A 12879-nucleotide genomic window follows, 5' to 3' on the forward strand; every position below is an offset into this window, starting at 1 on the left:
CTACCAGATGATAAACGCTCCCCGCATCTCACAGGAGATACACTTTTGCATCAGCAAGGACACTGAGCTGTGTTAGTAGCAAAGTATCCCCGTATGTACAGAACAAAAACATCTTTACGCGTTTTGTTAAGGACGCTACGGAGACGGGCGCACGTGCTGAACGGAGGGGAGCCGACGAATGCAGCGCAGCGGCATATGGTTCGCGCTCAGCTGATAGAGGAATGTCAGGCGGGCACCCCTCTCCTGGCCGACCCGCCTGCCCCTCATTGGCTGCCGGCGCGCGGCGTCTCCGTCCCATTGGTCGCTGCTGACGTCACAAGCCTGCGCAGGAGAACAAGACGGGCTGGCTGTGCTTTCCGAAGTGATTTTCAAAACTAGTCCAATAAGAACAGGTGTTATTGTTCCCGCGGAGGCACTCTAAGCGTGACGCCTGGCGCCGGGAGACGGAGGCGTGCATGTGGGCTGCCGTTGCCGTTGCCGGAGCGACACCAACCCGATGGGATGGCTGATTTCCAAGAGGTAAGTGCTCTTCTGTGCGTGTGACTTGCCGGACGGAACCTCCTTGTCGTTTCCACCGCAGCTTTTAGTGTTGTTCCGCTGTCACGTGAAATCGCACGCTCTGCACGGAGGTATTTTTTAGCTTCTTTCAGTGTTGAACATTTGAAAACGTGTAACCTCTGCCAGTAGGTCGGTGATGCTACGGAGTATGTACAGTGCTCTCCCACTCAGGAGAAAACTAAAGCTAGGTCCTCGAGTGGTGTGAGATGTACTGCGTACATTTTCTCAATAAGCAGTATTAGTTAGACTAGTATTACAGACAGCGGGGTAAGGCCTTAACTCGTTTTACTGTTCTCCATTCTACGTTTGTAGTGTTTGGTATCTGAGTACCTGTCGTGTAGTTCTGTGTACCACTTATTTTATTTTTTCCGAATTATTTTCTGGTTTAAGCATTGTTGCTAATGAGCAGCGTGTAAAGTGACGTTCCAAATGAAGGTGTAAGAGTTGTGTGCCAGGTTAGAAGCAAAGAAGCTGAGTACAGCATTATTAACACATGTTCCTGCAAACTACGGCTCTTGCTACCGCCAGGAATGATAATACAACCGATAAATGAAAGGAAGAAAATATAAACATTCATTGCAAGTCAAAAATTACGGCCGCGTTGTTCCCGAGTGCTAGCTCATAAAACGGGGGCCGTATCGGGGCTTGCAGTCCGGGCGATAGAATTCCAACACAGCCAATAAAATGTGTGGCGCGACAGCGTTGCAGTGCTTGTACCCGCACCGTGAAAAGCGTGCTATTAATATAGATGTCGGCGCAGCATGCGGCTTCCTGCCGGTGTCCCTCAAGCCATGTTCTCCAGCATTATAAAATGATCGTTGGTCGATTCACGCCGTCTACTAAAAGTTACCGCAGACAATGCGAGTGCTACATAAATTATCAACTGCAGCACGGTGAAGTACGAGCAATCTAACACGAGTACCACCGTCCAGACTTTTCAATAACCAGTTCTACAGGCAGCGGAACAAAAGTGCGGCTGAAATTAACGACAGCGGGTTTAGATAGTTGTGAGTTCTCCTGTTGCAAAATATGTCAATCACTGCGCGCTCAAAATATGAAATTGGTTTCCTTAGCTGCTATTGTTCCCACAAGAGGTTTCGTTTGAAAAAAAAAAAAAATGTATCTCGGACGTGATATGTCACGCTTCAAGGATGAATATGCCGAAGATCAGTGAACGCCTCTTTCGGCATCAGGGGTCCGTCATCCGTAAATACTTTTATTTTGATTAATCTCTGTCCTCTGAACTGCTGCTGAGCATGTTGTGGAATCTACAAGATCAGTATTCTAAAAATACAAGTCTTCATCGTTGTGTGTAGAGTACTGTCTAGAGATTCCGATAGTAGTTAATCATCCGCAGGCAGAACCCGTATCAATAAAAATTAAGCCAATGACGATTTTCTCATTTTTCTCCTGTGAAATACTTATGACTACAAAAATAAGATATGACAATTCACTGAAACCTGGAAACTTTAAAATATGCCTTCGTAAAAAATTGAAGGGGACTTCTTACATAGAAAAAACGAAGACAGATGATGTGTTTCAGAGTGGACGATACGATTTATGTAAATAAAAGACAATTTTGGGACCTCTCCTAGTATTCTGGACAGCTCAATGATAGTAAAAGCATTTAGAGCCCGCAAAACGTGCTCCGTCATTTATATATTATTGCAGTTGACTCTATGAGAGGAAGAAACGCTTCGGGAACATTGTTGACATCAGATAATGTGTGAGGATATAAGTGTAGCACGCATTAATGGGACAGAACGACACAATGTCAGTCCGCTGTAAGTGTTTGAGAATGTGTTCAATCTGCACTTTCCTGTGTTGTATTTTATCACCGGAGGAGTATTAGCAGCAGCCGGCGCTACTGCCTGGTGCAAGTTGTCTTATGAACGATTGTCCCCCAATGATAATCCGGCCCGGTATGCAAATCATATTACTGGACCAACAGTATAATACGCCGTATAACGGTCGAGCTTCTTAAAATTTTAGTGCCAGTAATTATTGAGTAACAAAATCAATCATCACCTCTTATTTACATTCTGTGACTTAGCATACCTGTAAAGCTGCACCAGCTACAATAACTTACGCAATTTACAAGCTCGTAAGAATGTCAGGCAAATTTTGTTAAGCGATTCATCAGAGCTCACGTACCCTCAGCCATACGCCGAGGGTATAAAAGAATCGTGAAGTTTACGGCGACCTAAAGTAAATACAGCTTTATTTATTACACAAAATATTTTGATCGTTTTGGGACCTAGCCGGTGTCTGACAGTCTATAGCAAGTCAGTTATTTAATTTGAGGGACGATTGAAATTTAAGCACGTTGCTTACCTTATCATAGTTTTGTTTGTTGTTGGTGAGGCCCCAAAATTAACCCTTATGATTGTGATGGACGATCCTGAATACTGAAAAACTATAGATCCCTTCGTCACGTCGTGAAGGAATGCAATGATTGCATACATGTATGCAGTAGTTCCGCGCCAGCGGCCTGATATACATACAAGACACTGTCCGTGCGATGGTGTAGTTTGGCAGCACGCGATGGAATGAATTAACGATTTTGTTTCTTTTAAGGTAATTTTATTTCATAGTGAAAACTAACATGAAGAATATGACTAAATTAGGTAGCAATCACTGCATTTTTTTTACTACTAAAAACGGTAATGTTTACATATTGCATAATAACGTGACACCAAGAATTGTGTCCCTTCGAAGTGAAGTAAGACGCAATAATACTTTGAGAACAGATTTTACATTTCAGGTATTTTATTTTTTAAATGATAGACAAATTCCTTTGTTTACAGTTTTTCTTGTTACAAAATACGTTTCTTTCGTAATAATCTCCCTTGTCACTTGAGATATTAGCTTCATGTATCAATCAAAGATTACATTTGAAAGCAATGATACATTTTGCTCTCGTAGATTAGAGGATCACCAGACAATCCTTTCAGCCAAAGTTTTGTTTATGGTCTTTAGCGAGAAAGTTTAACTATGAATACGAATATAAAATTTGACAGCTGGTTTTGTAGATGGTATTAAACGAACAAGCAAACATGAATAAATATTGCTGCGAATTATGTTTGTTCACTATGATGCGGGGTGAAGTTCTGAGAGAATATCAGGAGTCTGTCACTTAATTGGGGGCAATAAATGTGGACAGTGACGTGGAATTTCTGTGATGCATTGCATTTAAGGAATTCTTGTGTTTCTCTAGCTCTCTCTCTCTCATTTACACTGCGTCATAAATGTTCCATTAGATACACGTATCTTTGTACCCAGATATGTCACATAATGTTGCAACTTCTATTCCGTAGTGATTAATTATTCACGATATAGCTAACTATTGCGATCCATGTAATGACCGGTATGGAAGTATGAAATACTTCACCCTTGCCGAGAGCAATTTATCACGGCTGTATTGTCAGTGCGTTCTGCTGCAGAGGCGATCAGAAGACCAGATAACACGTCCCCCGTGGCGCGTTACGTGTGAAATGATTAGAGTCGCAGCACAGTTTTAACTGAGTGACATTTATGCTTATGGTAACTACCTCAAATTACTTTTTTCTTTAGTTGTAGTGTCCGAAGTTCACGATGTAAGCTGACGAAAACAATGACGCCGTGATCAATAGCTTTACTCTGTACATTCGAAACTGTTATTTAGAAATGCGTTACTCAGACGGATCTCTCAAACTAACCAGAGAGGTTGGATAACGTTTGTAAGTGTCACCAGTATGATAACAAGATGTAGAGTTTACCACGTGTATTTCCTTACACACATGTAATTTACAAATGTTCAGAACAACATTTCCGGCAAGAAAAGTCTTTAAAGGAGAGACGTACAAGGAACATCCTTGAAAAATTACTTTTAGAAAAAAAAATTACATAAAGAATAAACTAACTTTCATGTTTTCCGCCAAAAACTCTGTAGCAAGTGACCACATCTTTGTGCTATCTACTAGCACCTCTGTTTAATTCAACTGTATTCTCTAGTGTGTAATATGTGGTTGTCTCAGTAGTCTCATCATTGTCATCAGATATATTCGTCTTTCATGGTTCCATGTTCCTCTTCATCGTCAGTAAATTTCTTAAAAATTCAGACACCCATTTCTCTAGGTTTACACTGCTTGTCGAGTATCATCTCATGTGAACACTTTTTGAAACGTCGGACTGAACTTAAAGAGTCCAACTCTAGAATGAGTGGTCATCTCCATGATATGAACAGGAGAATCTTTGACTCATGTGTTGTGATCTTGGTAATGATTTTTTTCATTTTATATATGATGTAACATGATTGCTGAATAAAATCCGCTTACGGGCAAAAGATACGTTTTTATTGATACACAATAGATTTCGTATCCTGTGGGTGAACGATAAGGCGCTTCGGACAATCCCTTTTAAACTAGGTTTTTGTTCCTTTCTGTGTTGCGTAGAGCACCCTTACGGTGACTAGTCGTTATAACTAAAATGTCGTATGTATATGTTCAGTGTTGTACGAGGAAGAAAGCTCATAACTTAAGCCACAAGTATCCGCAGTACAGAAACGACCAAAAGACTAAAATCTCTGTGTGCTATGATGAAACCAGGATCTGTAAATGGTCTCACAGAATTTGAAACGTATTTTTCAATAATAAAAAATGTTTTATGAGTCAATAAATTTACTCAACAGTGCAATGAATTCTGTTTTCGTCAGGTCTGTATTGTATTTCAGAGAATGTTTTCGTCTAGAAGGAAACAGGAATAGTACGAGCTATATAACACAAGACGTCAAAAACATTTGCTGTCGAATAAGAGTAGATTACGAATATCCAGAAAAGAGTTCCACTTAACGATTTATATAATTTCTCCTCCAACATCGCTAATTCAGAACCTTTGCACGTTTGTCGTTCATAAGAGAAAGTGAAACTAAAATATTTGTTATGAAACTGAATAAAATTCTAGTATGAATAAATATAAACGTGAACGTCGCCATTATGGAGACGTAAGTGTCATTCTCGGCTGAAAGAGTTATCATAAGTTCAGATGAATATCCTGGGAAACAGTGTACATGGCGATGTTGAGCGTATGATGTTTCCGCGACGAAAAACATATCAAATAATAGAAACTTTGTGCGCAGGACACGGTGAATGTCTAGAATTCATCGAAGCTCATCTGAAAAAATAGGCATTCTACAGTCTATGGATGCAATGAAATATTTTTTAACATTTTGAAACAAGAAAACTGCGTTGCTATTTATGTCAACAGTTGTATCGGTTTTAATTGCTTTCTTGTAATCGAGGAAAATGTATGACAATACGAACTTTTTCGAAAAGGAGTATTTCATTTTCATTGCTTATTCATTTTTAAAACAGTTATTTATTTGTTTCAATTAAAACTCATGTTTATCACAAGCTCAGGTTTACCATAAGCAGCTCTCCTTATTTTCATAATTTTATGAATCAGTCGAAGTGCATATAATGTTGCAAGAAATGAAATTATTTTTACTTTGCAACAATGATGATTCTCACCTACAGAATTACACATTCAGTTATCATTCTTTATTCTAACACAGTTGATTGGTATAATACCCCGTCATACACAGTCCTATTCAGCTGCTTTTGCAGAAGTTAATGTCAGGAATATTGTTGCACTAAAGAGGGTCCTTGTAATGTCGTTGCAATCGAGTTAACCATCTCATGGTTAGCTTCTATACTTCACACAAACACTTTTGAGGAGCATGAACGCTGACGTTAACAATAAAAACTTTCCGAAAGTCAGATTTCCTCTGCTTACAGAATCTTACGGCAAAGCCTAAAACAGAGCTCTATTGTCCACGTGTTTCCCGAAAAAGAGATCCGTGTATGAAACAGATCGCGACATTGAATGTTATAGTAACAAATGTATTCTTTAAGCATCAAAAGCACACTTACTGCTCTGAAAAAAGGGGCGAAGACTAGGAAGAATAGAGTTATTGAACCTCTGACATGATTTAAAAACGAAAAAAGGAATACTGTAACATGACAAAGTCGCTGTGGACTCGCTCCCTTTTAAATCAATGAAGCACTGGTAACTCTCTTCATGTAAAACTAATTTCTTGGCAGTATATTCTCCCCACCTTGCTTTATTCATAGTTTAGATATTCACAAAAATGACAGATTTATCATAATAAGAAACCGTAACGACGGGAAGCCGTGTCGGAAATATTGCTTAGGGTGTTTTATATCAATTTTGATAATTTTTTCTGTTTTGAAAAAATGCCTGTAAGTCGCGATAATTAAGCTTCCAGTTGCTGGCATTAGAAAAATCAAAGCCCAAATTTTTGATTTTCATAAAATTCAGGCTGGTCAACTGTGCCATTCGCGTAGTATTTCATTTTCATGGCTCGGATTGGTATTCACCTTTAAAGACATCTCTATAAAATGCAGGCACAGTATTTCGCAGTTACGTTGTACACTGAAATTTATATTAGCTCTACGCAACCTACACTGATATTTATCGCCACAGCAATCAACGGCTGACTGTGGAATAAGTACGCATACCTCCATATTTATTAATTGATATTACCAGCAAACTATTAGTGGAGTACAATTCAGGAAACCAAATGAGACATTTGTGGCTACCACAAATAAAATTTTGGAAACAATGAACTGTGAATGATAGCGTCTACTGAAATGGTCTGTCTATTACATTTCAAACAAAAATGGGATTGCACGACTTGGAAAGTGTAGTAGCAGATTATCTACAACGTTAATCGTTCGATTAGAATAAATTACATTACATTTAATTACAATTCTGTATCATCAACTATCGATCTTGCTGATAGTAGCAGTGTCTCCCAGATGTTACAATAAAAACGTTTCCTTCGCTTGGCGTCCACAACAACGTACGGATTATAGACCAACGTGAGACCAGTCTCAGGCGGCAAAGGTTTTCATTGACTCAGAATGCAGCTAAGTAATTGCAAAGATATGTGGTTTCTGTTTCAGTGATGTTCAGCCTTCTACAACAGAACTACGTTGTACTGCACAAAACTGTAATATGCAAGGAGACTTCATAAAGTTAGATAGACATTATCATGCCATGCCAAGCAGCTTTAATTCAGCGCTGCACTATACTTCAGAGTGACACATATGCGTGATACTATTTTTCAACATAGTAATCCAGTTTCTGTAAACAACGGTCCGAAGGCCCTGCTAATCGTTCAGATCCTCGACGAGAGTAATCCACTTCTTGATCACGAAGCCATTCGAGAACCGCTGTATGAAAGTCCTCATCGTTGGAAACTCTCCTTCCCTCAGATATTCTTTCAGTTTGCCGAAAAAATGGAAATCACATGGTGCAAGACTTGGACTGTGTGTTGGATCAACATCGCCTTCTTGTGTGCGGCTGTGGTCAAATTGTTGGGCCACTTCACGGCTGCACTCGACACTGCATTTGGTCCATATATCGTCAGAATTTTTCTGTGGATCTGAAATTTAGACTTTTTGTCCACAAGAGTCGCATAGTCCCGCTTACTTCAACTTCGGATTATGCTCCCAGCAGCCGCGCCGTTTCAATCGCACGCTGTGATGTACCTGGTATCCGTATCGCAAGAAAACCGTCTCTGCAGGATACCCCCTTGTAACAATGCGCCACTCTTATTGCGTAATGCTCCTAGCGTGGGACGACGTGTGTAACTTACTGACTGAAGTCCGTACGTTCCTTCGTCAACCCAATTAGACTTGCACGCTGCACTAAGCAGTAAAACAGAGGATATGCAAACTGAGCTATGGAAGTTGAAGCAGAGAATTTTATGTAGAGTCAGGTTATATTATAAAAAATGTCTGAAAGTGAGATGGCCATTTAGAATGATGTAGCTAAATTTTCTCCTGCATTATTGGCAGACAAATTTCAGTTTCTGTTGTTCTTGCGTTTGATTTCGGAAGGACTCAATTATACAGTACTACGAAAGTGAGGAATATATTGAATTAGTCCCAAATAACTAATGTGTCGTTTCATGGAACGAAACCTACTACTGGCAACAGTCTCTTCTTCGGTAAGAAAGAGAGAAAGAGAGAGAGAGAGAGAGAGAGAGAGAGAGAGAGAAATAATGCCAACCAACCAAAAGGAAAAGAATTTACATACTATAATGATAATGATAACACAATAAAACGAGTTATCACATTTATCAGCTTAGAATTCCTACTTAATTGGAACTTGGAGTTCTGCTCGAAATGAAAATATTCGTAGCTCACAAATATCTGACGGATAGACGGCAAAGAGTTTCGAGTAATCCCAGCTGATGTGTTCAGGTATCCTTCTGTATATTTATTACTTAAGTAGGTATGGGAGAAGTTGGATCAGAATCTCCAATCATCTGGTTCCGAGTCACAAAATTTGTTTCCAGACCAAGCTTACGAAATGGTTCTGGTGTCATTAAGTGTGGGAAACTTTTTTTTTCAACATATAAAAGTGTCAAACACGCGATTTACAGCTAATCAATTTGAGAATAACTCAAGAGCTCCAAAGAATTCAAACAATATTCTAATAACTTACCGTCTTGCAGACTTAGAAGTACTTTTGAAGAAGCTACAACAAGACAACACTTGCCTGCCTTTTTAGTTTGAAGCGAATTCGTTGCTATCCGAAATCAAATAATTGTAATACTTTTGATGGATGAAGTGCTGAATACTGTAATTTATTTCCGATTGTGCTATTCTAGTAATAATACAAACAAATGCGGAGCTGACAATCTCATTTTTAGTGTAGCGAGAAATAATAATCTTAGCCCAGTTTCCATAAATTATTGAAAGTAAGAAAATTATTTTTAGTAGCAATAGGTTTTTTTAATATTATTTACATTCATATAATTCTAAACAAATTGATACGTTAATTGTCAAATATCATCATGTTGTGAAATGTTCCATTTTTAGTGAACTGTGTGTTTCGGTGAATTTTTACTAGAAGGCATAGGAACGAAGTACATATATGGATTTAGCTACATATCAAAACTCAACAGATAGACGTAACTCATAAGCGAAAGTTTCTCTAATAAAGCTGCTATAGAATTTTCGTCAACTCAAATGATGTCCTACTCGTTAGCTGCTTCGTGTACAGTGAATCCTACAATTACATACATTCATAATGTTCTTTTGTGCCATACATGCAACATTTTTTACAGATAAGATTTCTTTTAATTAATTAAATGAAAATGAAGGTACTATTTAAGAACAACAGAACAACATATTAACTTTTTGTGTAGTGTTTCATGGCATTGGCTTGTGACATCTCGAATTAATCCCATTTTCTGTTCTGATACACCCTTCAGATCTGTATAATCTTTATAACAAGCAGTTTGTTGATCTATAGAAGAATAGAGGATTGTATGTATGTGGGCGTGTGTGACAATGATTGATCCTGAAGGAGGACATCGATTTACTGCCTCATTCACTTTTTAAACTTCACGACGTTTTTAGACGGTTGTGCCATCATAGCAACGTGGATTGCAATCTGTTCACGTCGAGGAATTGACTTAACGTCAGTATGAGAGACATAAATTATACAAGAAGTTTGCATATAGCATTGCATTAGTGAGGACATGTTACTATTTTTTAAAGCAAATGAAAAGTGTTTCACATAGCTCTGGATATGTGTAGAGACTGTACTTACTGCATAGAAATATGTAAACTGCCCCGAAACCCAGCAGTAACGATAACATTTATTCACTAGTGCAAGACGACGGGTAACCTTATTGTAACATCGCTATCTGGCAAACAGGCAACACGTGTGCGAGCCACAAGTGCATTCTATGATGTGAACAAAATTAACTCTACCTGTACCTGATGACAATGCTATACCGATCTAAACGCGTAATTGACTTTAAATAAAAATTGACAGAAGCAATAAATCGAAATATTTCCTGTGTGTCACCTGTTTAGTCGCTGGCCTCGACAAAGAGCCATTATGGACGAAGTATTCTTTTTTTCAGTCATTCAGTTAATCATTAGTTTCGGCAAAAAGGAGTGTAATTGTTTTATATACAGTAGCCTTTTATTGTGCTCACTGTTCCAGTTAAGGATACCTAAAGTGTACATGGCTACCATTGGAAACTTAAACTCAGTTTTTAGGAAGAGTAATAACCGTCACTTTCACATATTAGGTCAGAAGTTATCATCCGAAAAAAAGAGCTAGTAACTGACAAAAGATTATTCCGTTATTATTTTTGTTCGGTTCTCAAATGCTGAATTTAAGAAGTTCGCGGTAGGCGACGTTAATGCATATTGTCGTTTCACCGAGTAAATAATAATTTTGGCTGATGTTTTTCTTCCGTAACAGAATATGCGAGCTGCAGAGACCTATCATCCTGGGTGCCCACCAGGCCTCTTCGGTGGATCACGATTGCATCCTGGGATCGAGGCGTCTTTGACGTCTTCCTATGATCAGTACGATGTAAGCTTCTTTTCTTACTTTTTCCTTGTGGTGAAGCTTATAGCATGGTTCCTTCTTACAAGGAAAATAGTATTTAATGCTTTAAAAACTTAGTTGCCGCGCCTAACCCTAAAACGCAAGTTAACTTCCTCAAGTCAGAAAATCATTCTCTATTTTGCTTATTTGTCTTGTTTCGCATCTCTTCCGGGACTGGATGTAACTATCTGTGTTACCAATTAAAAAAAATGGTTTCGAGACTATTTTGTGCGTCCAAATTGCTACAGTCTTGAATCCATTCGGAAGAAAAGCCCTAAAATCAGAGATATTTCAAAATTCCCGCTTATTACTACATCTGTATGCATATCTTAAAGTAAAATCTCAGTCAGATGTTATGTAATAATAATTTTCTGTAATTTATTGTTTTTTTTCATTAGACGGTATGTAACTAGAAAGGTCACTTAATAACATCTGCTAGTGCTGCGGTTTTGCTCCGTGTATTTTCTCAAATGTGAAAAAATACGCGGTAGGCTCAGGGATTACACTGAGATTTCCCTTATACTGAAAGTGATTTTCAAAGACAAGTGTCATATTTTCACATCACTCACCAGGATAAATAATGTAGCATACGCGGTTGGTTAACTGGGTTTGCTCTTCAATGAATGTGCCTGCACATGTCCACTTTTTCTCACCAACTTGAGAAGCTAAATTTCTAATAAAACTTCGAAATTTCGACGATACACCACCGAATATAGAAATATAAGAATCAGGCTCCTAATGAAACTTTATTTCCCACAAAACCCTTCATAGTTTATGTGTATCAATCCCTCTTTATACTTCGAGGGATACTCGCAACAGGTTTTCTGCTCGGAGTTCTGGATGTAAATATATTCATTTCGCCTTAATGACCAATCAGCAGAACTATGGTAACAGTTGTTTTTTCTGGCGAAATCCAGTAATAAATGATCAAATAACTACAAAAAGGAAGGTTCTGACAATCTATAAGACAGACATGTCCGAAACAGAAACTGTACTAGCAGAAAAGGTGATGAATGTAAATGACATACAGCACACGTGGCCTAGAATTTTCGTAGCATTCCAGATACACATTGGGGCATTCGCCGTTTCGAATAATTATTGTTATCTTTCAAGTGTAATAGCTTAGTATGTGATTGTGATGGGTTTCCACGTTGTGTCGCTTTCTGTATTTGTTTTTGATTACGTAGACGGAAGTTATATTCTTTTCTAAAGGCGCCGTAGGAGCCGCTGAGATTAAAGTACTGATCCAAATGGGGAATCATCATAAACATTGTCATTTCCCCTCAGTCCATGAGACAATGCGGATAAGTTTAAAAATTAAAGTACAGCTCGACTGTAATTTATAATATACAATATTATCCAAATACTTCAGTAAGAATTATGTATGGGACACAGTACTGGAAACAACACATTAAGTTTCAACTGAAATGCAGGGACACCCGTGCTTTTATTCTATTTTACATGCCAAGGTATAGATATACACTGCTATTTCTGGTACACAGTGCAATGTAGTGTAGAAATAGTCATTGGGGAAAATATGCTTCTTATGGCAGACAATCTGCTTCGAACTGTAATAGAACTTGTTAGAGTATCTAATCCAAAGTACGTGAAATGATCTTCACCTTCATTGTAAAGGAGCACAAATAAGAAGGCAGAGAAGATTCAAAGAAGAGCTGCATGCTTTGTCACGGGGTTTTTTGATCAACGAATATAGAAACGTTCAAAAATTTTTAGTGGAATACCATATACGGAACGGATAGAGCCTGACTCACAAAACTCTTCGAGTCCACATTCCTAAACGTGTCAAGCAACATATTGCTTCTACCATCAACATCTCGTATAATTAGAACGACGGTGTACTTAAAGAAATTCAAGACTACCTACAGTGTTGCCGATATA

The 12879-nt window shown here is 38.4% G+C and overlaps 1 protein-coding gene across 2 annotated transcripts in view; it reads left to right on the forward strand.

Moving 5' to 3' along the window:
• The first annotated feature begins 395 nt into the window (after window positions 1-395).
• Window positions 396-12879, forward strand: part of LOC126469573 (Krueppel-like factor 2) — a 33995-nt gene continuing 21511 nt past the window's right edge. Inside the window, exons 1-2 of one of the 2 annotated variants that reach the window (XM_050096690.1) lie at window positions 396-519; window positions 10852-10965. In XM_050096690.1, coding sequence (XP_049952647.1) covers window positions 502-519; window positions 10852-10965 — 132 coding nt within the window. In that variant the 5' untranslated portion in view covers window positions 396-501. The remainder of the gene's footprint in view (window positions 520-10851; window positions 10966-12879) is intronic. The other variant, XM_050096691.1, reaches the window with a different exon arrangement.

The sequence above is a fragment of the Schistocerca serialis genome, chromosome 3, assembly GCF_023864345.2.
Source record: "Schistocerca serialis cubense isolate TAMUIC-IGC-003099 chromosome 3, iqSchSeri2.2, whole genome shotgun sequence".
Lineage (NCBI taxonomy): Eukaryota > Metazoa > Arthropoda > Insecta > Orthoptera > Acrididae > Schistocerca > Schistocerca serialis.